Raw genomic sequence first — 23637 nt, 5'->3', positions numbered from 1 at the left:
CCGCAGGCTGTGTGTCTGCGTCGGCGTGGAGGAGGCCCGGCCAGCCTGTGTCCCCGAGTCGCCTGCGCGCGTGTGTGTGTGTGTGTGTGTGTGTGTGTGCGAGCGAGCGCGCGCGCGCCGCGGCGAAGGTGGATCCGCTCGCTCCGCAGCTAGCCCGGCCGGCGCCCCACGACCCGCCGCCGGAGCCGCCGGCCGGGCCTCCCCTCGCGCGGGCCGGGCCGGGGATGGAGCCGCAGCCGGAGCCACCGCAGCCGGGCCCACGGCGCGGAGCAGCCTGAGGCGCGGGCGGCGCGCGGGACCGGGGGGAGGGCGGGCCGAGGGGAGGGTCCTGCGGGCCGGGGGGGCGGGCGCGGCGCGCCCCCTCCCTCGCGCGCTCCCTCCCTCCCCCGCGCGCCCTCCCTCGCCGCCTCCTCCCGCCGCCTCCGGCCCCCCCTCGCCGGGGACCGAGCGCGCTCGCTCCGGCGCCGGCCTCGCCTCCTCGCAGCAGCGCCATGGTACGTCGCCGCCCCCACTTTCGTTTTCGCCCGGGGACTTTTTGGGGTGGTGCGTGGGCTCTGGGCGAAAGTTGCGAGGTCTGGGGGGGCAAGGGGCGGGGGCCGCCCAGAGGAGGGGTTCGATGCAGGGACTCCCCTCCTCGCCCGTCGCCGCGGGACCCCCACCCGCGATTCCCCCCCTCCGGCTGGGGGCGGAGCTGGCGCGCGGGGCTCAGCGGGAGACCCCAAGTGGGGGGCCCCTTCACGGGCACCGCGGAGTTGGCGGGGAGGGCGGGGCTCCCAGGAGAAGGCCCCCCCCCAGGCCAGGCCCCCGCCCCCTCCCCGGACCGGACCCGAGGCGGGAGGGCGCGGCCCGGGGCGCACGACCCCTGAGCGCGCAGCCCGCGGGGGCGCCGGGGCGGAGAAGGGGGCGCGCAGCTGGGCGGCGCGGGGCAGGGGTCGCAGCCGCCCCCGCGGGGTGCCCGGCCGGGCGAGCGCGGCGCGCCAGCTAGCGGAAAATGGCCGCTGCGGAGAGGGGCGGAGAGCGCGCCGCGGCCGCCGGGCGCCTTGAACTTGGAGCCGGGAGGGCGGCCGCGCTCGGCGCCGCGCAGGGGCAGCCGCCCGGCCAGTCCTCGCGCCGCCCCGGCCCCGCCCCCGGGCAACCCCAGCCCCGCCGCGCGCGCTCGGGGTCCCCGCCCGGAGCAATCGCCGGGTCTCGGCCGGGCGTGCCCCAGGCTCGGCAGCGGCTGCACTTGGGGTTCCGGTGTCCGGTCTGCTGGCCGGGGTTCCGGTGTCTTCCGTACCTCAAGGGGTGCGCGTGGAGCCTCCCCTGTGCTCCCCAACCGGGCAACCCCGGAATCTGCGGGAGCGCCCGCGGTCGGGGCGGCCGGGGGGTCCCGTACCTGCGATTGGGTCCCGACGCGTCGGGTCCTCTCCTTTCCGTGTCCGTGTGTGTCTGCGCATCCACGTGCTTGTGCGTGTTGTGTTGTGTGTGCCTTAGAGCATTGTGTGGCCGTGCGACAGTGTTGTGTGTCTCTGGGTGATTGGGCGACTATGCCTTGCGTCCCTGCGTGGCGGTGTTGTGAAACTGTGTGGCCGTGTTGTCGGTCCCCAGGGCCGCGTGTCCCTGGGTGACCGTGGGATGTCCCCGTGTGTGTGGCTGTTGGGGAGTTGCCAACGAGTGGGGAACTGTGTCGTGTGGCTGCGTCCCGGGGGACAGTTGGGTGTCGCTGTGTGTGTGTGACTGTAGCGCTGACTGTCCCTGGGGATGGTGGGTCTATATCCCCCCTCCCTCCTCGCCTCCCCCCACCAGTTCCTTTTTTTCCTGTAACTCCGGCTGCTGGCTGGGGGGGGTGCGCTTCCTTTACCTTTGCAAGCGCTGTCCCTTGGTCTCATCCCCCTTCTCCCCGGCCCCTCCACTTCCCCCATCTTTGGGGGTCCCCCATCCGCGCGGCCCCAGGTGGTCCAGGCTTCAGGTTCGGGCGCGAGGTGGCGCCGGGACGCGATCACCCAGCGCGCCCACGTCGCTCGCCAGGGGCTGCGCTTGCGCGCCGGGACCTGCCCCGAGGGGGGCGGGGCGGTGGGGGGGTCCCCCCTCCCTCCGCGCCGTGGAAGTCCCGAGGGGGTGGGTGGCTGCAGAAGCTCATGTAAGGCCTGGGGGTGGCCAAAGAGACCCCTCTTACGCCGGCACGCTGGGGAGACCCAGGGGCTCCCGGACCCGCACCCAGCCCTGCCCCCTGCACTTGCCCGGGGCGGGCACAAGGAGTTGTTTTCTTGCCTCCAGGGGAATCCCCGCCACACCGCGCCCCCCGCCCCCCCCCCGGGCGTTTGATACAATTTTCTAAATATAAAAACCCCAAGGCCAAGCTGCCCTCTCTGCTTTTTTCTTGAAACCCCCATCCCATTTCCTGGGGCTGTTTGGGAAGGGGTGAAGGACCAGTCCCACAATGACACACGGACACACACACAACACCCGGGGTCACACTGGGGTTATGGACACCCCCTGCACCCCCCCCCCAGCATCAGACACACAACATTCTCCCACTGCACTCCTGGGCAGTTGGACACCCTGGCCTGCAAGACACATCATTCCCCTCTGTCCCCAATCCCTGCCTTGAGCACAGCAGGACACATGCATGTGGCACACTTCAAAGCACACACCCGGGAGACCCTCTCGTGGTGCATGTGTCTGCATAGCTCTGCACACACAGCCACATGGACACACAGCCCTGCAGAGACAGACACAAGCACCTGCACTTCTGGGGGAAAAGACAACCACATCCCACCCTCGCCCCGTCCATGTCCCCACCGTGTCCCTTGCCAGGCCTCTGGGGGGAGTTGGTAGGGACAGCCACGCGGGAGGAGCAGGGTGTGGTGTGCTGTGGGTTCTGCTTGTGGGAGTGTGTATGCCTGTTAAAGTGTGTGGTTGTGTGTGTGGGGGGTGTGTGTGATGGTGGACATGTCTGTGTGTTCCTGGTTGTATGTGCACTTGTGTGAGGGCAGTTGTGTCCAGTGTGGTTGTGAAGAGGTGTCTTGTGGGGAATGGTGAGGGCGTTGTGTTTGTGGCTGTGTGTGAGTCTGTGAGTCTGCGTGTCTCTGCCCACTCTTCTCTGAGGGGGTATTTGAGGCCAGGTGTGGGGAAGTCTGTGTGTGTGTGTGTCCGTTTTTATGTGAGTGTGTGTTTGTGTCTTTATACCTGTGTCTCCAAATGTGTGTATCTGTATCTGATTAAGTCTGAGTGATGTGTGCACGTCTCTGTGTGTTGTTTGTCTGTGATGTGTGTGTCTGTGTGTCTCTGTGGTGTATGTATATCTGCACCAGCCCCACTGTCACAGCCCCTGTTACCTCTCTTGCCCCTAACATCCCCTTCTCAAAACCCAGTTTCTCATCTGTAAAATGGGAACCACACAGGACCCCTTGCAGGGGCTGCAGGGTGGTGGCATTGTCACCATCGTGCATGCAGTGGGCTTTTAGCGTACAGGCTGGCCCTGTGCACCCTGCACATGGCTGTGTCCTTTTTTCTCTGGGTATAGTAGCTGTGGTGTCACCGTGGGGCAACGGCGCCTATCCACCCTGCCTGAGCTGCTGTGTGAACGGCACTCACTTTTTGGAAGTTTCATTTCAATTACAGAAGCCATTGCTAAACATATGAAGAGGATACAAAAGTATCCCGAATACAAATGGAACCCCCCTCCAAGGTCATTACCATCCAGAGCTTTCTCAGAGCATTGACACAAGTAACAGATGTACATCTTTTAGAGGTTGTATGTACATACTCATATAGGATACAGCATCTGTGTGTTTTCATAAAGGATACATGCATATTCTTACAAAGGATACATGCATATTTTCCTAAATACATGTGTATTCTTTTAAAAATCCTAAATGAGATCTTGAGTTTCCTTGCTGAATGGACAGCAGTGGGTCTCAACCAGGAGTGATTTCTGTCCCCAGGGAACACTTGGCAATATCTAAAGACATTTGCAGTTATCACGACTGGGCGGATGTGCTCCCTGCATGGAGTGGGTGGGGCCAGGCACCCTGCAGTGCCCAGGCCGGCCCCACCCCAGAGAAGGGTCTGGCCCCAAATGTCAACAGTGCCAACCCTGTGACCATGCCGGGATTACTGAACTGGCACATCGCAGATGTACGTAGTGGCTGCTTCCAAATTGTTGGCATTAGTGTCATCCGGTGGTAGTCAGCTCCTTTGCTCACCTGTACCTGGGACAGTTACAGAGTGACTTAATTGTAGGGGGAGGACATTTTTTATTTTTCAACAGATGAGCCAGATTGTACTCCAAAGTGCCTGTAGATGAATCTTGCACCCACCTTCTGGGCCACACACACACACACACACACACACAGGTCCAAACACACACACACACACACACACACACACAGGTCCAAATCCACCAATTGCTTCTTAAAGAAACTGCTATGCACAGGGCACTGCTGTTACCATTGTGCAGGTAATCAATCTGCTGGTTTACCCACAGCCCAGAGGGTTCCCAGCTGTCGTCATCCCATTTCATGGAGGGACAGAACTGGCACAGAGAGGTTCAGCTGCTGGCCGGAGGACACACAGACCAGGCAGCAGCCCTGCGTCACAACTGGCCTGCTCTGCATTTATTGCACCTACTATGCGTGCTGCAGGGGTCCCTCCTGCCCACACTGGGGTATTTGCTGCTGTTCATGCACTCGCAGAAGCATCTACCAGCTACCCACCGCCACCAGTGATATTAACACACCCTCCACACATGCTGTCTAAACCACTCCAACCTCCCCAGTCTGCCCAGGTGCGTCCTGGAGTCATTGCCATGTTACAGATGAGGACATTGAGGTTCCTAGAGGGGCAAGCTGTGCTCTGTAAATTTCACCTTCAAAAGGGACCGCGGTGTGAAAGGAACCTAAGCTAAGTGGCCCATTGAAGGTTGCAGGCAGTGGGGGCGGGGCATGGAACTGCGGGGTCTCTGCAGGCTGGGAGAAGAGTCTGAAGTCAAGTTCAACTTTTAAATGTCTTCAATGTCTGCAAATTTCAGATTCTCCCCTAGACGTATTTGTAGCATGTTTTAATAAAATACTGCTTTATGTTATGTCAGCATTCGGATACCCAGACACCCTCCTCCCCATTCCTCCTGGGGGTTTAAATGCCCCCCACAGCTACGCAGTGGGTTTTAAAAAAATATTTATGGCGTGCTCACAATGTGCTAAGCACTGTTTGAGTAACGTCACCCCATGCGGTGGGGAGCCCGCGGGGCCCAGGGAACATGCCCTGCATGAATCCTGTTTGTTGCTTCTGGCTCAGCTGTCCTGCCCTGAGCAATGGTGTCTGTTCTCTGGGCCTCAGTTTCCTCTGCGGTAACACAGGATAACGGGGCTACAGGCATCTTGCATGTCCCCTGGGCAGGGGGCAGCTGCCTGGGGTTGGTTGAGAGGGTATCAGCCTCAGGACACTCTCGGAGATGACTCAAAATGACCAAGCTTTCTAAGAATGTCTTAGTGGACATTCACTCTGCTAAGGGTCATTTTCCTTATGTTGACTGACCCCATGGGGTGGGCACCATTTGGGCCACTTTATAGGGAGGACTCCTGAGGTGGGAACAGGATATGCGGCAGCCTCTGGGCGAGGCTGGGAGCATTCAGGGAGCGAACTGGGGAGGGTTGGGACTCCATCATCGGATGCCCCCCATAGGGGGAGGAGGATCCTCAGACTCAGGGGAGGCCAGGTGTGCACCCTGTTATTCTATAGGGAGAACAACAGAACTTTGAGAATTTAGACTCCACGGCCAGATAGGCTGCTTCTAAGCCACACTCAACCCTATCACCCTTTCCGTATCTGTGAAATGGGCACATGGCGTGCTGGGTAGGAATTACTGACACCCGGGAAGAGGTTGCAAGGGTTTATTGGGCCAGCTGGAAAACCCGGGAAGAGGTTGCAAGGGTTTATTGGGCCAGCTGGAAATTCTGCCTGGACATCATCCTCTGGGGGTGCTGGGGAAACTGAGGGTACAAGGGTGCCGGGCCAACCTGTCCCTGCCCCTTTGGCTGCAACTGCATAGAGTGCAGATTCTTGGAGGGTCCCGGGTTAGCTCCCGGCCCTTCTGGCCAGGGGAGGGGCCATTGGACCCAAGCCCCTCTCGCTGGGGGACAGCAGCCCCTGTCTGGCTCTGGGGGGAGAGGGGAGAGAGAGTGCCGTGGGCCACCCCCCCCCAAGGCACCCAGGGTGTACATCTTTAAGGGGAAAGTCGCGCGCCCGCGCCGGCCTCTGCGCACGTCACTTCTTCATTCTTTCCCTCCCCCCCTTGGCTCGTTTCTCCAACTTCCCGGCCAGCTCGGGGGGGGGGGGGGGGGGAAGGGGTGCGCTTAAAAATTCACCTCTGGCCCCTAAACGTCCAGCGACCGTCCGGTGCCCCCCTCCCCGCGGGGGGACCTGCTGCGGTCGGGGCGCCCGTGGCGCGCGCGTTGGTCCGGGCTGGTGCCCTGGCCTGGGCAGCTGGCGACTGGGAATCCTGGCAGTCGTGGGTGGGGGGGGCCGGGAGACCTGGGTGGGGGGAGGCTTTCCTTCCTCGCTCGCGCCCTTTTTTCCCTCGTTTCTTTGAAAGTTGGATGTGGAGAAGTGGGAGGTTCAGGGTGGGAGGGGAGAGAAATTGGGGGAGGGAGGGGGGAGGTTGTCAGAGGGTGGAGAGAGACAGAGACAGAGAGACAGAGACAGAGACAGAGAGGAGAGGGGGAGAGGGAGAGGCGGGTGCAGGAGAGGGAGAGCGGAGGGAGGGGCGGGGAGGCCGAGGGAGAAGGCGGCGGGAGAGCGCGCCGGCCGTGGCCGCGGGGTGGGGGGGTTGGAAAAATGACTCAGTAAGTTCGGTGCGCCCGCTCCGGCCGGCCCGCGCCTCCGCCGTGCCCGGGATGTATTCGTCCCCGCTCTGCCTGACTCAGGTACGGCCCCCGCCCGCGCCCCCAGCGCCCCGGCCCCGCGCCCCCCGCATCCCCAGCCCCGGAGTTTTGAAGCCGGAGGAGGCGGGACGAAAAAGGCGCGCGTCCCTCGCGCCACCCGGGCCGGGATGCCCCCTCCAAGGTCTGGGGTCCGGTGGGGGATGGGTCGGGCCGGGGACCCCTACCCCGGACGCCCTCCATACACACACCCCACCCGGGACTCCCGCCCTGTCCTCCCCACCCTCACCCCCACCCTCGACTGCGGGACCTCCACCCCTCCCGGACGTGGGGACTCGGTCTGCAGACGTGCCCTCCCCCCACTCGGGACGCGCTCCCCACCCCCCTCGCTCGGGAAGGTCGGGAAGGGGGGCGCCCTCGGCGAGCCAAAGGCAGGGCTGTGCGTGAGGCGACCGGCCTGCCTCGGACTGGAATCCAGGGGGTCGTGGCTAGACTCTGGGTCCCCCCAGCTCTCTTGAGAAGAGGACCTGTCTGCTGTATCCCCGGGTCCCCCCCACCAGCTAAGGCTGTGCCCGGCCCTCGGCCGCCGCCGCGGGTCCCCCCGTTATTGGCCCACGTGTGCGTGGAGGGGGAGGGGGCGCGCGAAGTTGGACGCGCCAGGAGCGGGGGAAGGGTGCTCGCGTTCCGGCTCGGTCTCCCCTGTCGCCCCCACCCCGCCACCTCCCCAACACGGTCCCACTATTTTCGCCGCATGGATCCTGGATTCTTGAGCCTCGGCCGGGAGGAGCCGGGAGGCCCGGCGTTCCGGGGTCTGGCCCGGGCACTGCGGCGCTGCGGACGCCCTCACCAGCCCTCGCCAGCCCGGCACCTGCCCCTGCCCCCTCCCGCAGCCTCTCACCCCTGGCCGTGCTCCCAGCCTGCCCCCGGCTGAGCCTTGTGCAATGACCACAGGGGTGTGAGGGGAAGGGGCGGCTGTTCCTGCCCCAGGCCGCTCCCCTGGGCATGACTTCATGCCCCCAACTCCCTCCGCGCCCCCCAACACTGCAGGTTCTACTATCCAGATCTGGTGCCCCCACCCCCATTTTGCTGTGTGTCTTTAGGCTAGTGAGATTCTGGACTCAGTTTCCCCAGAGGTGACATGGAGCTAAGGCTGGTTCTGGAGAGAGGGGCAGTGTGGCCTCCAAACTGTAAAGTGCTGCACGTGAGGGTTGCAATTCCAGCGAGAGTCGGGGCTCCTAAGGAGCACTGTGTGGGGAGTGTGTGGATGTCTGGCTTCTGCCCCAAGGAATGCGGAGGGCTGGGGACTCCCAGGCGTGATCCTGGGGTCCCCATTCACAGCGGGATCTTTCTCACTGGCCCCTTCCAGCTGCCACTGGGAGCCCTTGGCTTCCCACAGGGAACGTGGGGGCTGGTGCTGAGGGGGTCTCAAGCCTGTCCCCTCTGTGATCCCCCTGGGTAACCTTGGGCAAGTCCCTGCCTCTCTCTAGGCCTCAGTTTCCCTTTCTGAGCAGCTTTTGTGGGGGGAATTCCCCAAAGCAGACATCTCCTTGAAGCTTCCCAAGAACAACTAGGGTTCAGTTTGGGCTTGCTGTGCGACCTTGAGAAGACTTTGCAGTCTCTGGGCTTATGGGGTGGCCTGGGTGGTTCCAAGGTGCCCCCCCACCCTTCCCACGCTGGCAAGCTCAAGAGAGCCACGCAGGAGGGGCGGCTATGCCAGGGTGCCCTGAATTACTCCTCGGAGCTGCTCGGGAGACGCCTCCATTCAGTTGCCTGGGGAGAGGGTGGCGAAAGTGGGGAGCCCTGCCTTTGCCCGGGAGAACTTGCTGCCTCTGCCTCGATTTCCCTAGGGGGAGGGCTCAAAAACGCCCAGGGTTGCTGTGTGCAAGAGACAGGGAGAGGAGGGGGCAGAGCCAGGCCAAGAGACAGCAGAGATGGGAGGCCAGACTGGGGGTGGCGTGTCCCAAAAGCAGGAGGCTTCCCCCTTTTCTGAAATTCTCCCACTCATACCCCCTGCCCTGGAGGGGAGCCCGAGACCCCCCTCTTAGCTTCCTCTGCAGCCCGAGTGGGACCCCTGGTGCTCCTCCAAGGACGGGCCTTGTCTGGGGTCCCCAGTGGGGGGGCTTAGAAGGCCCCTGACTGCGGCATGCAGGGCCCCCCACTCCTGGCTACCTGCCTCAGTGTCCCGAACCACGTGCCCCGATGTCTCTCATCTTGGTTTCTCTGGGTCTCTCTGTGTGTGCCTGTCTCTCCCTGTCTCTTGTCTCTCTCCAAGTTCCCATCTGTCTCTTCCTATCTCTCTATCTCATCCTCTGTCTATCTGTCCCATGCGTCTGTCTGTCTCTGTCTCTCTCCCTCTCTTTTCGAAACCTCTCTTTGTCTCTGTGTGTCTCTCCTCGTCTCTGTCTATCTCTGGGCCTCCCTCTCCCCCATCCCCGGCTAATTTTACAACCTGAGCCCGACCTAAAATAGCTGCTGCCTTTTAGCTGATCCGACCCGGATCCTCCTCCCGGGAGCCGGGGCCGGCGGGGGGTGGGGGGCGCCTCCGGTGCCAGCCCGCCCTGTGCCACCTGGGCCCTGCCCGCGCTGCCCTGGAGCATTCTGGGAGCCCCGTCCCGGTCTCGGCGGTGACTCAAACGCTTTTTCACTTTTACTCTTAAGAGGAACTGCGCGGGCCGCCGTTACTTCCATAAATCCTGGCGGCGGGAAAGGCCACCTCCCCGCCCGCCCCGCCTGGGCCTCCCTCCCCGCCGCCCTCCCGCCCGCCACCGCCACGTTAGTTAGTTATTCCGGGTTTGGGGCCAAATCCCTCTTGGCTGCGGGCGCCGAGGATTCCCCGGGCCGGGCCACAGGCTGGGCCTGGGCAGAGGCCACCTCCTCTCGCTGGCTGCCTGGGCCCCTCCCTCATTCATTCATTCTTTCCCTCGTTCCTTTGCCTCATTCTGCATGGCAGCGGCACTCTTTTTACTGCCATTTCTCCAGCGGGGAAACTGAGGCAGGGAGGGGCCGTCCCCCCGCCCCCCACTTTGGTTTGATTTTAGTAGATTGTCATGTGGCCCAGGTGGGAGGTGCGGGGTGGGGAGGCAGAGGCAGCAGGGTGGGATCGGGAGGGGGTGAAGGAGGTTCTGCCAGGGCCAGGGGGGCCCAGCCACTCAGGGCTGGGACAGGGGCTGAGACCCAGAGAGGGCCAGGGCACGCCCCGTGCGGCACAGCGGGGCTGGCGGGGCTGACTGGGCTGGGATTTGGGGCTACTTCTCAACGGGCGGGTTGGCCAGGCCTGGGCAGGTGGGCTGGTGGCCTGTGATGTGTTCCCTTAAAAGGCACGATCTTTGTCCCGGTGTCTCTCCCTCGCTATCTCTCTGGCGTGTCTCTCTCGATGCCTGTGTCTCCCCTCCCCTCTCTGCAGCGGAGGTGCCTCAGCGCCAGGGCCAGCGCCCTGTAAATCACGAAAGCTGGGATTCTGGCCGAGTCAGCGTTCTCGCTCCCTCTCGCTCTCCCTCTCCCTGTCTGAGCCGTCCTCCCTCCCATCTCACACCAAAGGGACAGAAACGCCGCCCTGTCCTGCCCAGGCCTCCTGCCCCGTGCGGCCCCCCAACCACGTGTGCCCATGTTTACACACAAAGGGCTGCCCCCTTACCCGGGCGAACGTCCATGACACATGTGGCACACAGGCGTGCACACTCTCTGACACCCGCACTGATGGGGACACCCCTTGCCCCCGCCTCAGATGTGCCCGAATAGGGGGTGGGGGTCACCGAGACAGAATAGGGGGTTGGGGTCACCGAGACAGAGACCCGAGAGCCTTCTTCCCATCTGCCAGTCATGCGACTCTCCCCGCCCTCCTGTCCTCACCCTGAGATGGATTACCCCGTCCTCAACTCCTCCTCCGGCGGCCTGAGGATTCGGGGAGGAAGGACACTTCTGAGGCCCTCAGTGCGGAGCCTGGCACACAGTTGGTGCTCAATAAATACCGGCTGCATCGTGAACGAATGAACGATTCTGTTGGTTGAGAGAAGGGACTTTGTCTTCTGAGCCTCCATTTCTCCCCCACGTAAAAATGGGAGGGGGGACATGATCGTGTTGCCCTCAGATACTCCACCCTGGTATACAGTAGGCGCCAAATAAATGCTGCGGTGATCGTGGTTGCTGCTAAACTGATAATTGTGTTAAACATCCCGTAGGCATTTTCCAGTTTACCCTCCCTTTGTTCTGTCACTTAGTTCAGCATAAACTAGGCTCTGGGCCAGGGGACAAGGACAGTTGGTGACCGACCTCGACTGAGACCCTTCTGGGGCTTTTCTGTTGGTCTTTTCTCTCTTGCTGGGCCCTGTGCAGGGTGTCCCTGGGTCTGAGCAGACCTGGGTGGACACCAGCATCCGTTGTACCGGGGCAGGGGGGTGTGAGTGGTGGCACCTTAGGTGGAGGGTGCGATTGTTTCTTCTGGGACCTGGGGAGGCAGCAGTGAACGAGGCAGGTAGAATCCACGCCAGGTAGTCCAGGCAGGTGTCGGGCAGGAAACGAGGTGACAAGGCAGGACCCGGCTGTCACTTTGGTGGGAGCTGGCCTCCCTGAGGATGTATCGAGTGTGTGACCAAGCAAGGAGTGGGGAATCTCATGGGATTCTGAGCTCGCAGGGTACAGCGTGGGTGCTGCCACAAGCTCCACACCCAGACCCTGGGCTCAAGGGTCAGGAGTGGGGCTGGGGGCTCAGGGGGGTTCTTCCTGACTATGTGACTTCAGCGCTTGGTGCCTCAGTCACTTTCTCCTGACAGTGGGCATAGTGACAGTTCCCATTTTGTAGAGTTGGTGGCTCGACCCTCTGCCTCTAAAAGGCGCTACCACATTCCCTCCCTGTCTCTGTCCTCCACATCCCAAGCCCTCTGGCTCAGCCCTCCAGGGACACCAGGGCACAGAGAGGGAAGTCAGGAGACCCAGGGCTCACTGGTCACTTAGGCAGGGAACGTCCACTCTCTGGACTCAGTTTACCCAATTCCTCCCTGGATGACCTACCCCATCCCCTCCCTGCTCTCCTTACTCTGCTCCAGCCACACGGGCCTCCTCACTGTGCCTCCAACACGCCAGGCGTGATCCTGCCCCAGGGCCTTTGCATGGGCTGTTTTCTGCACTTGGAAAGCTCCTACCTGGAATTGTCATCTTTCGGGTCTTCATTCAAGTGTCCCCTCCTGCAAGAGACCTTCCTGGACCACCTCCAGCTAAAGAACACTGCTCCCTCAGGGATTCCCTGGCCCCTCAAACTCCTTTACATTTCTTCAGAGTGCTTTGCTCAACCTGACATTTTGGTACATATTTGTTGACTTATTGACACATGTCCCAGGTCAGGATCCAGGGGGAGGGTTGAGCCCAAGCCGCTGCCAAGTTCTCAGCACCGTGCATGGGGCTGGCACACAGTAGATGCTCAGTAGGTATTTGTTGAACAACAGAAGGAATCCCTCCCTCACAGGGTTAGATGAGAGTTGTTCACCAGCTCTGCTGCTCTGAGCTGGGGGAAAGGAGTTACTCAGGTTAGAAGCCCTGACACTGGTGCCAGAAGGTATTGATTGAATATGAGCTCTGCCTCTTGCTAGCCATATGACCTTGGACAAGTCACCCAACCTGTAGAAGAGGTCATTGAAAGCAGGGCTTTGAAGGATGCGTAGGAGTTTGATGAGATCCATTCTCATTAAGGATTGTTGAATCACTTTCATATGGAAAACTTGTAATTAGAGTTTCATGTCCTAGTTTGCTGGCCTGGACTTCCAGGGTGGGGGGATCACAGGGAAGCTGAGAGAGGGGCACAACCCAGGGCACAGTGTCTCAGCTGCTGCTGCCCTCTTTGGCCAGGAAGCCCCAGTGGACCATGCTTTGGTTTCTGGAAAAGGCCCAGCCTTGTTCCTCTGTGGCTTTGCATCTCTGGTTACCAGGGCAAGGAACAAGCTCCACCCATCTCCTTCAGGCTGCAATGTCCATTTCTGCCCATTGTTCAGAATGAGAAACTGAGGCTGGGTCATACTGACAGTGAAAATGGAGACTAATGTCCCCCCATCTCCTTCCCTGGCAGTGGGTGCCTCAACCCTGGACCTCAGGGTCGGAGATGGGGGTGATAGAGCTGGACTCTGAGATCCCCGCCCCGCCAGCCTGTATGGTCTAGGCTAGGTCTAGGGGAACCCTGGGGAGAGGCTGTTTGAAGGAAGGGACACTGGAGACAGGGCATTGAGGGATGTGTAGGAGTTTGGAAGGATTCTCAGTATCTAGCCTGCCTTGGCTGCCTCCTTTGCCTGTTCAGCCTTTGAGGGCATTGGGAGGTGCCTGGGGAAGAGGGTCTGGTTGTCGCAGGTCTTGTGGGACAAAGAAAGTGATGGGCCCCTTCTCTCACCTCTGACCTCCCAGGATGCCTGAGGGATGAGGGGGTACCAGGTCCATGACCCAGTTACAGGCTGTTTTGCTTCTTGTCTCCACGACCAGCCTGGGTCACCAGTGACATGGGCTCCCACCCCTGCCCGCCTCCCTGGCACCTGTCCCCAAGAGGGGCCCAGGCCAAGAGAAGGAATTTGGGGTCAAAGAGAGAAGGGGCTTCAGAGCGAGGAGGAGTCAGGGAGAGGAGACCTGGACACTGTTGTCCTGGCCTCCTGCCCTCCTGGTGCCCCTCCTCGGGCAGTGACCTGTGTCTCTGTTGATCCCCCGACCCCAAACCACCACCCTGCCCCCCACATCTCTGGCCAGGTGGCCTGGACTCAGCTGACCGCTGTGTGACGCTGGACAAATTGCTCCACATCCCTGGGTCTCAGAGGTCAGGTGGCCTCCAGGGACAGGAGAGGACGAGGGTGGCCAGGCACTGGAGTGGGCCCCCCATCCTCTGTCTGCCTTAGCAGGTCTGCTCGGGGGTGGGGGGGCAGGCATAAAAAGCCCCCGAGGTCCAGTCTCAGCCACAGCTGTTGTGATGACTCACGCTTCGGGGGACATTGGGGTTGGGGAGCTGGGCTGGCGCAAGCGGAGCCCCGTCCCGCCCCACCCTGGCCCCACCAGGTGGGAGGCTATTTTCAGACCCTCAGTAATAGGTGACATCTGATGTCCCCGCCTCCACCCTGCAGCACCCTGTGGCCGGAGCTGGCCCAGGGGGCACAGAGCACACAGCAGAAGGGTGCCCCGGCAGCGGGGTGCTGTGCGTGTCCAGCCAGAACACGGACTGGAGTCCAGAGTAGCTGTTTCTCTTGCTCCCAGGGAACCCAGCCTCGTGGAGGACAGGCTGTGCCAGGAAAAGTTTCGATGGCCTTCGGGGCGGTCAGGGTCCTGGTTCTTATCCTCACACAGGCCCTTAGCCCCCCGTGGGACCTTGGCCGGGTCTCCACCCCTCCGTAAGCCTCAGTTTCCCTACCACGCAGCAGCTAGCAGCAGGGTCTCGGGCCTTTTCCTGCCTCCTGGGAGACTGTGGGCAAATGAACTAATCCTAACAGTTTCCTCGTCTGTAAAGTGGGTTTTGGGGCCGTCTTTAGACACCTTGGATGAGTCACGATGGGACGTGTATTGAAGTCACAGCTCCGGCTGGGTCTCGGAGCCTCCCTGGGCTTCAGTGTTTCTATCTCTGGTTCCTCCTGCATTGATTGAGCACCACTGTGTGCTCGGGCCTGCTCTAGGCATTGGAGGAGGTGGCCGCTCACCCTCCACCGTGAGGGGTTTGCAAACCACAGCCTGGAGCCGGGTGCCCGGCACCTGCTTTTGTAAATAAAGTTTTATCGGCCCACGGCCACTCTGATCACTCACATCTCATGTAGGGCTGATTCCGCACTAATGTGAATTTTGTGTGTATCCCACAAAACCTCAAGTGTTCGCCATCTGTTTCTTTGACGTAAAAGTTTGCCAACCCCAGTTCTAGCAGGCAGAGAATGTGTCCACCACTTCCCAAGTCTCCAGCCTCAGTTTCCCCATCTGTACGATGGGTCTTTCGTCAGTCCCCACCTGGGACACTTGCCTTGCTCATTCTGTATAGGGGGGTTCAAGGTGGTCCTCCATGAACTTCTGCCACGGCCTGTGCCTTCCTCCAAGTCCGAGACTCCGTTTCCTCACCTGGGCAATGGGCTTTTGCAGGTGTCCCGCTGCTGGGTCGCCTCTGGCCTTCAGTTTGCCCCCAGTGGGATGGGTGGGTCTGCAGCGGGCCCCGGCCCACGCCTCCCCGTCTGGTGGGTTTGCCCCGCTCCGGCCTCAGTTTTCCGGGCAGGGTGGTGGGTCCGCGGTCCCCGGCCGCCTGCTGACGTGTCACCTCCCTGTCGCTGCAGGATGAGTTCCACCCGTTCATCGAGGCCCTGCTGCCTCACGTGCGCGCCTTCGCCTACACCTGGTTCAACCTGCAGGCGCGGAAGCGCAAGTACTTCAAGAAGCACGAGAAGCGGATGTCGAAGGACGAGGAGCGGGCGGTGAAGGACGAGCTGCTGGGCGAGAAGCCTGAGGTCAAGCAGAAGTGGGCGTCGCGGCTGCTGGCCAAGCTGCGCAAAGACATCCGGCCCGAGTGCCGCGAGGACTTCGTGCTGGCCATCACCGGCAAGAAGGCTCCGGGCTGCGTGCTCTCGAACCCCGACCAGAAGGGCAAGATGCGGCGCATCGACTGCCTGCGCCAGGCCGACAAGGTGTGGCGGCTGGACCTGGTCATGGTGATCCTGTTCAAGGGCATCCCGCTCGAGAGCACCGACGGCGAGCGCCTGGTCAAGGCGGCGCAGTGCGGCCACCCCGTGCTCTGCGTGCAGCCGCACCACATCGGCGTGGCGGTCAAGGAGCTGGACCTCTACCTGGCCTACTTCGTGCGCGAGCGAGGTGAGGCGGCCGCGGGGCAGGGGGAGGCCGGTGGGCTGTGGGGGTCTGAAGGTGGAGGCAGGGTCGCACCTCTGCGTCTGAGGGAGGTGGCCGGCCCTTGAGGTCTTGGGGAGTGGGACTCTGTCCGAGGGGCACGATGTGGCGCTCTTGGGAGCAGAGATGGGGAAAAGAGAGAGACAGACCGTCTTAGTCTTCCGAGGAAAGCTCAGAGAGTCCTGCGGGTGTGTGCTGGGAATGTTTGTCGATTGACTCTTGGACCATGCCAGCAGATGAGGCCTCGTGAGTCTGGCCCTTCCAGCTGGGGGATTGCTGGAGGTCAAATGCCCGATGTTGAGACCAGCAGGGTTTGTGCAGAGTGGCGGGAATCCATGGTGGCTTCCCAGAGGAGGTGGCGCGGCTGAGCTCAGCTCTGCAGGGTGGCTGGGCGGCAGCGGATGTGGGGGTGGGTATCCCAGGTGGCGTGGCAGTCGGGGTAGAGGTGGGAGGCTGGTTGTGCCGTCCGGCCTCGCAAGGTCAGCAGGTCCTTGTGCCAAGAGCAGGGTGTGGTTGAGAGAGTGGTGGGGTCTGTTGCGCTGCTGCCTCCTGGCTGTGTGGCCCGCTCAGGCCTCAGTTTCCCCCACCTGGAGGTTATCAGAGTGCCTAGCTTGATGGAGCTGCGGGGGCTTCAATGAGATCATGGGGGGGAGCACCAGCCTGCCACATGGAGGGGGGTCCCTGGGACTGTCTCTGTGTGGACGGGGTCAGATGCCCCCAGAGACCTCGTGGGCACGTGCCACACCCCTGCCGTGCCCACCCGGGCCGGCCTGGTATGGGGTGGCCATGAGCCAGCACCCGCCGGGGGCGTGCAACGCGGGGTGCAAACCTGGCCACGGCCCCCGCCCCGGTTGCGGCCCCAGCAGCCCTACGTGAGCACAGGTGGTTACACGGGGGGTGTGTGCAGGAACGGGGGACCCTGGGGCCAGATTGTCCAGGTTCCAGATGCCGCCCTGCTCTTCCCTGGGTGTGCACACATGTCCCTTTTCTGTGCCTCGGTTTCCCCCTTGGTACAATGGGCATAATAGCTGTGCTGTCATCTGGAATCAGTGCAAGGCTTAGACAAGGTCATGGGCTCCCCGTCTGTCTCCAGGGTGTGTGGGAGGGAGGGAGGGCAGAGCAGAGAGTTACCCGGTCTTGACCTTGAATCATTGACCTTGACCTTAGCATCTGCCTCCCCTCTTTCCCCGCCCCCACCCCTGAGCAACAAACCCACCAGGGTGGGAAGTGAAGTGGCATTTGGGGCCACGGTGGAGGCAGAGAGGTGCAGGAGGTGACAGCGTGTCCGTGTCCGGGGCAGGGGCCGCGCGGGGGCCGCAGGCTCATTGCCATGCAGGTCCAAGCCTCCCTCGCCCACCTCCTCATCCTCCGCGCCTGCCCCACCCCCACCTCCTCCGCACTGAGCTGATAAAATTTTGAAGCTGTGCTTTCTGCTGCAGTCAGCACAATCTCCGGGCGCCTCCCCTCCCCCAGCCGGCCTCCTCCCCCTCTGCGCAGCAGGCAGGCCGGGCCTGTGGCCTCCCCAGACACCTTGGTGTCCAGCTGCCAGGCCGTGCTGCCAGCCCGGCCTACCCCATCATCCCCCTGGGGATGTCCCTGCTCCAACTGGCCCCAGCGGACCACACCCCCAACCCCGCCACCTGCCCATCCTGGGCGTGAGGGTCGGGAGTGAGAGCTAGCTGCTGGCTGGATGACCTGGGGCAAGTTGCTGACCCTCTCTGTGCCTCATTTGCTTGTCTATAAAATAGGAAGCTCAAAAATAGCCCCCTTATGGGGAATGTAGAGTGCCCGTGGTAAGTGCTCCACAAACAACCCTCGTGGGGTCATCAGTGCCAGGCACTAGGCTAGGGCCCCGTTGTCGCTGACACAATCTTCCTCCTTCTGATGATGGTTTCCCACTGGCCAGGCCTTTTTGCCTATGCTGTACCCTCTGCCTGGAATGCCTTTCCCATACGCAAAACTCCTGCTCATGCTTCAAAACCCCAGCTCCTAGCTCCACGTTCTCTTTGCTGGCCATTTTCCTGAGGGCTTAGAAATTCTTTTCCATGCGTGTAGCAACCCTACGAGGCAGAGTCACTGTTGTACCCATTTTATAGATGAGGAAGCAGAAGCCCAAGGAAGTGATGTGACCTGCCTGAGGTCACACAGCCGAGAGAGGGCAGAGGTGGGACCCAGCTTCCACCTCTGCTGTGTCACTGACACCCCCCACCCCAGTCAGTGTCGCGGAAGGGGATGGGGGTACATCGTGGTGTGCAAGGTGGGCATCCCTCCATGAGCGTGGCCTGGCCACCTCCCAGCTGGGTTCTGTGTTCTCGGACCCCAGAGGCTGAGGTCTTGTCTGGGGTTCCCAGGTCAAGGCTGTCCTCCACGCTTAACCCCAACAGTTGTGAGTCCATCCGCAAGGAAGACTGGCTGCCACCCCCTCCTCCAATCGTGTGAGTCCCCAGGGCACAGGGTGGATATTGGGGGGCTCCTGCCCCATCTCTGACATCAGAATGCAGGTGGAAAATGGTGACCAAAGGTGGGGCCTCAGGGCCGACAGAAAGACAGTGGGAGAGAAAGACAGGAACACAGAGTCATAGAGACGTGGACAGAAGCACACACGGTTCCCCTGTCCTCAGATGAGGCCTGGCTCCCCCTCACCCCACCCCGGTCTCGGCCTCCCTGTCTCTCCCGGGGGTGTCAGGTGGACCAATGGGGCCACACCCTACTGGGGAACCCCAGGCCTCCATCCTGAAATTATTTGGGGGAATAGGGGGTAGAAGGACTGGAAGGGACCTGAGAATGTCCCCTCGGCACTGGCGCTGTCAGGCAGTCAGAGCCTAGGACATCTCCTGGGGCAGAATTAGCCACCCCAGCGTCCATCTGGTGCCTTCATGGCCACAGGGGCCTGGGCTGTGGTGTGTGGCCTGGGGGGCAGCCTAGGGGACAGCTTCAGGGGCTGTGATGGGGGGACATGAGCTCCTTGGGGCATCGGTGCAGGGGGGCCGTGTGCAATGGGGCAGGACGGGAAAACAGAGCAGGGGAGAGGTGTGGTGGGGGCTGGGGGGCCCCTCTGAGGAGGTGATTTCAGACACGAGGCCTGCAGGTGGAGAGAGGGCAGCGAGGGTGTACCCGGCAGGGGCACAGCCAGTGCAAAGGCCCTGAGGCTGGCTGGGGAGCAGGGCGTGGGGCTGCAGGGGTGAGGGTGAAGCCGGGGGGTTGGGGGGAGGCTTCATTCGAGGGGAAGAAGCGTGGAGGAACCAGGGCCTGAAGAGGGAAACCGCCTGCCAGCCTGCCCGCCCCAGCCGGGCCTCCCCGCCCCCTCCGGCAGCCTGAGAAACCTGAGGCGGGCGGGCGCCATGCCAGGGCTGGGGGGAGGGGCTGCCAGGCCCGCCCGCCCTGGCAGCTGCCAGCCCGTCCCGAGCTGCCAACCCAGATGGTGCCCATCTGCTGACGCCACTGCCGGCATGGGCCGGCCTCCCGTTCCCGCCTCGCGAGGTGCCAACTACTGGCCGTCCAGTGCCCGGATGGTGCTGTGGGCAGGGGCCGGCCCGGGATGCTCGCAGCTGCTGCAGGGGCTGCCTGGTGGGTGGGTGGCGGTGCCCTAGAGAGGGTGGCAGAAGAAACTCTGGGAGAGGGAGGTCCCCAGCCCCTCCTGGATGGAATTGGGAGGCAACAATACTGACAGCAATAAAAGTAACAGCAACCATGTCTTGGACGCTCCCTGTGTGCCGGGCTCAGGCCTTGGTGCATCTTAACTGCTTTAATTCTCCCCAGCACTCCAAGAGGAGGGGCTCTTGCCTCCTCCCACTTTCAGATAAGGCAGCAGAGGCTCAGAGATGGTCAGCCGCTTGCCCGAGGTCACACAGCCCCTAAGAGGCAGAACCAGAATGAGAAATGGATTGAAACTTCTTAAACAAAACAAACTAAAAATACCCTTTGAGGTTCTCTGATGGAAGCCACACCCTCCCGGCCATGCAGATCCTAAAAAGCAAGCCCCAGTGGCATCGTGACTGCAGGGGTGGACAGGGTGGGCCGTGCTCAAGCGCCTGCCATGCCCAGGCCTGGGGCCCAGGTCTCCATAGAGTGTGCCCGGGGCTCGGTGGCAGGAGGAAAGGCCTCAGCCTGGGAGCGAGGCCCCCCCCACGCTTCCTCTGCCCTCAGAGACCTTCACCCCGGCACACAGAGGGCACATGACGGTGGCCACTGTGTGCTGGACACAACTGTGTCCGTGTGCTCCAGGCTGTGAGAGGTAGACTCCCCTCCTGGGGAGCTGTGCCCCTTGCATTGAGGATTGGCGTCAGTGGTCCCTGAAAAGCATACAGGAGGCACTCAATAAATGCTCATTCCTGTCCCAGATCCTCTTTCCAGCTCCAGGAGGGAGGTGGAGAGGCCCCAGTTCTGCTCAGACTCCTTGGGTGGCACCTGGGACCCAGGGGCGGCTGTGACCAGACACAGGAGCAAGTGACCCTGTCCAGGTGTCTGGGTAGCGGAGGGGTGAGGGGCTCCTGGCACCGCTTAGCATTCCCCCCGGGGCTGGGCGGCCAGGTGACAGCCGTCTGTCTATGCAGGGAAGGTGGCTGTGCGGCGAGAGGCCCAGATGCCAGCTGATGGTGTATTTATAGCGAGGGCAGGAGGCCTCTGGGCTGGACAGGAGGGGGTTCCGCGAACGCAGCAGGTGCGGAGCCCATGAGGGCCGACCAGGGAGTGGGGCAGAGTGTCTGGAAGAGTTTGGGGCACATTCTCTGGCCAGACAGGGTCCAGGTTCCAATCTCTCTGCTCAGGCACTGCCTGACCTTTGGCAAGTGGCTTCACTGCTCCAGGCCTCAGTTTCCTTTCTTATACAGTGGTGAGGACTGGGGCGTGTAGAGTTAAATCAGTGCATGATCGGTGTGAGGACAGGGCCTGGTATACAGTCAGCACTCAAAAATGATGTGTTGGCTGGGCGCGGTGGCTCACGCCTGTAATCCCAGCACTCTGAGAGGCCGGGGCGGGAGGATCGCTTAAGCTCAGGAGTTCGAGACCAGCCTGAGCAAGAGCAAGATCCTGTCTCTACTAAAAGTAGAAAAAATTAGCCGGGCGTCGTGTTGGCACCTGTAGTCCCAGCTACTCAGGAGGCTGAGGCAGGAGGATCACTTGAGCCCAGGAGTTGGAGGCTGCATGGAGCTGTGATGACGCCACTGCACTCCAGCCTAGGTGACAGAGTGAGACTCTGTCTCAAAAAAAAAAAAAAAAAGAAAAGATGTGTTGCCTTAAAAAGAGACGAGGCTCTGACACAGGCCACAGCGTGGATGGACCCTGAGGACATCGTGCTCAGTGAGAGACGCCAGACACGGAAGGACAAATCCTGTGTGGCTCCACTCACAGGAGGTCCCTGGAGGCGTCAGAGCCACAGAGACAGGAAGTAGGATGGTGGGTGCCAGGGGCTGGGGGGGGGTGGGGAGTGAGCATTTCATGGGGACAGAGTGTCAGTCTGGGAAGATGGGAAAGTCCTGGAGAGGGAGGGTGGTGACAGCTGCACAACAGTGTGCGTGTGCTTCATGCCACTGAGCTGTGTGCTTAGGAACCGTTAAGATGGTCAATTTTGTTACCTATACTTTACCGTGATTTTTCAAAATTATTTTTTGTTAGTCATGATGATAAATAATGTTATACAAAATAATGTAATACTAAATAATTAACAATAGTTATATGTAGTCATGTAATCATGAATAGGAAAAATAGTATCCATGGTGACAGTATGGTAATTTTATAGTCATCGTCGTGATTACTGGGGTTCTCGCCCCAGCTCTGCCCCCCAGCCAGCTGTGCAGCTGCGGAGAGTTAGCTCACAGCTCTGTGATTCCTTATCTCACGTGAAGATTGGGCCCAGGGCGTGTCCAGCGATGTCGTCCAGTGATGTCGATAAGGCGGTATCTGTGAAGAAGCCCACGCGGTTAGCAGGTGGTGCGTGGTGGAAACGGTGGGGTCTTTTGTGAGTCGGTCCCCTCACCCCCTGCAGACGCCCCTGCCCCAGGTCCCCGTGCGGCACGTCTGCACGCGTGCATACTGGCGTGTGGGTGCTCCCGTGGCAGCCCCTGAGGGTGTCCTTGTCCACGTGGGTGGGGCACAGCCCTCCGAGCAGCCAGCAGAAGGGGCGGGCATCTCCTTGCACCTGTGGCTGCCACCCTCTGTGGTGGGGCTGCAGTTGCCACCCTGGCCCTGTGCCCGGGACGCCGAGGGGAGGCTGAGGGCAGCTAGGGACATCTCTGTGCCCCCCCTGCAGCCAGCTGCCAGGCCAGCCCCTCTCCCTCCAGCTGAGCATGGACAGGAAGTCGCAGATGGTTAAGAGTTGGTGAGGGGTGAACGAGGGGACACCTGGGGACACTGGATGTCTGAGGGGTGGGGCATTGCCCAGAGCACCCAGGAGGAAGGTTCCTTCCGGCCGTTCCAGGGCAACTTGCAGGGGTGGTAGGACAGACAAAAGAGGGACCCTGGTGTCTCAACGTGGCTGACCTGCGGTGGAGAGGGGAGAACGTGGGTTTCCAGGGGAGGCAGGCTCCGGAATCCCAAAGCTGAACCGGCTTCTACACCCTCCAGGGGACATGTCCTAAAATTCCCAAGCCCTGAGTTCTAGAATTTCTTCTGCCAGCGTCTTGATCAATCAGATGGTTCTAGAATTGCCCTAGGTGGCTTCTGGAGCAGCCCGGTCCAGTAGAAATAGAATTGAAACTACATCTGTGATTTAAAATTTTTTTCTGGTATCCACACATAAATGTGTCAACATACCGGAGAGATTAATTTTAGCAATCTATTTTATTTAACCCAGGGCATCCAAAATATTGTCATTGCAACACCTAAGCAGTAGGAAAGTAATTGAGGTGTTTTATATATATGTATTTTTTGTACTGAGTCTTTGAAATCTAGCCTGTGTTGTCTACTCACATCTCAATTTGGAAAGGCCACATGTCAAGCGCCAGGGGCTGATACAGTGGACAGTGCAGGACTAGAACCAGATCTGAGTTCTAGAAAATTCGGAAACACATCTCCAATCTCCCAAGTCTGGTTCTTGATAATGTGAGGGCAGATTATTCTAGAACTCCCAAGCCAGTTGCTTGAGACTCCAGGGACTGTGTTCTAGAAGGTCTCACTTTGGGCCTCTAAAATATGCAAACATGGAATTTCTCCCCCTCTGCCCTGTGGACATTTGGAACCAGATAATTCTCTGTGGCGGGCCATCCTGGGCACTACAGGTGCTGAGTAACGTCCCTGCGTCCACCCACCCCATGCCAGGAGCACGCCCCAGTTGTGACAACCACAGATGTTCCCAGACATCGCCCAGTGTCCTCTGGGGGCAGAATCACTCCTGGTTGACAACCTCTGTACTAAGGGAAGCTTAAGAATTCTGTAAAGTTAGGTTTTTTAACCACCAAAGAAACAGTACTAGAGTCCCCCAAGCTGGTTCCGTAACATGGAATTCATCAAGTGTATTTTTGTCCACGGAGGAGCAGGAGCCAGAATTTCTTGAGTTGGGTTTCTCAGTGTCCAAAAGTAAGTTCCAGGTGTTTTTGTCCCGTTGGGTTTTTGCTTACAGAAGGCTACACTCCAGAACCCCCTGAGTTGGGTTCAAGAACATCTTGGGGCAGGTTCTAGCGTTCTTCATGGTGAGCTTTTGCAGCATCTGGGGACAGATCTCAAATCTTCCAAGTTTGGCATCTTGAGAATATGAGATTCTAGGACTTGTTCTTAATTATCCAATCAATGTTTGGTTTCATCAATATCCAAGAAATCTTTAAGTATGTTTTTGGCCATTGACAGCAGGTTCTAGAATTTTTTTTTTTTTTTTTTTTTTGAGACAGAGTCTCACTCTGTTGCCTAGGCTGGAGTGCAGTGGTGTCATCACAGCTAGTGAGCGATCCTCCTGCCTCAGCCTCCCAAGTAGCTGGGACTGCAGGCACGCACCACCACGCCCGGCTAATTTTCC

At 60.6% G+C, this 23637-nt stretch overlaps 1 protein-coding gene across 4 annotated transcripts in view; it reads left to right on the top strand.

Annotated features, from left to right (window-relative positions):
• The first annotated feature begins 378 nt into the window (after window positions 1-378).
• NFIC (nuclear factor I C) overlaps window positions 379-23637 on the top strand; it is a 64789-nt gene continuing 41530 nt past the window's right edge. For 2 of the 4 annotated variants that reach the window (XM_045544440.1, XM_045544430.1), the window contains exons 1-2: window positions 6796-6905; window positions 15128-15659. In XM_045544440.1, coding sequence (XP_045400396.1) covers window positions 6876-6905; window positions 15128-15659 — 562 coding nt within the window. In that variant the 5' untranslated portion in view covers window positions 6796-6875. Of the gene's footprint in view, window positions 495-6794; window positions 6906-15127; window positions 15660-23637 lie in introns of those variants that run through there. The other 2 variants (XM_045544420.1, XM_045544411.1) reach the window with 2 other exon arrangements.

The sequence above is a fragment of the Lemur catta genome, chromosome 1, assembly GCF_020740605.2.
Source record: "Lemur catta isolate mLemCat1 chromosome 1, mLemCat1.pri, whole genome shotgun sequence".
NCBI classification, from domain to species: domain Eukaryota; kingdom Metazoa; phylum Chordata; class Mammalia; order Primates; family Lemuridae; genus Lemur; species Lemur catta.
This window is presented reverse-complemented; position numbering and strand designations above follow the sequence as displayed.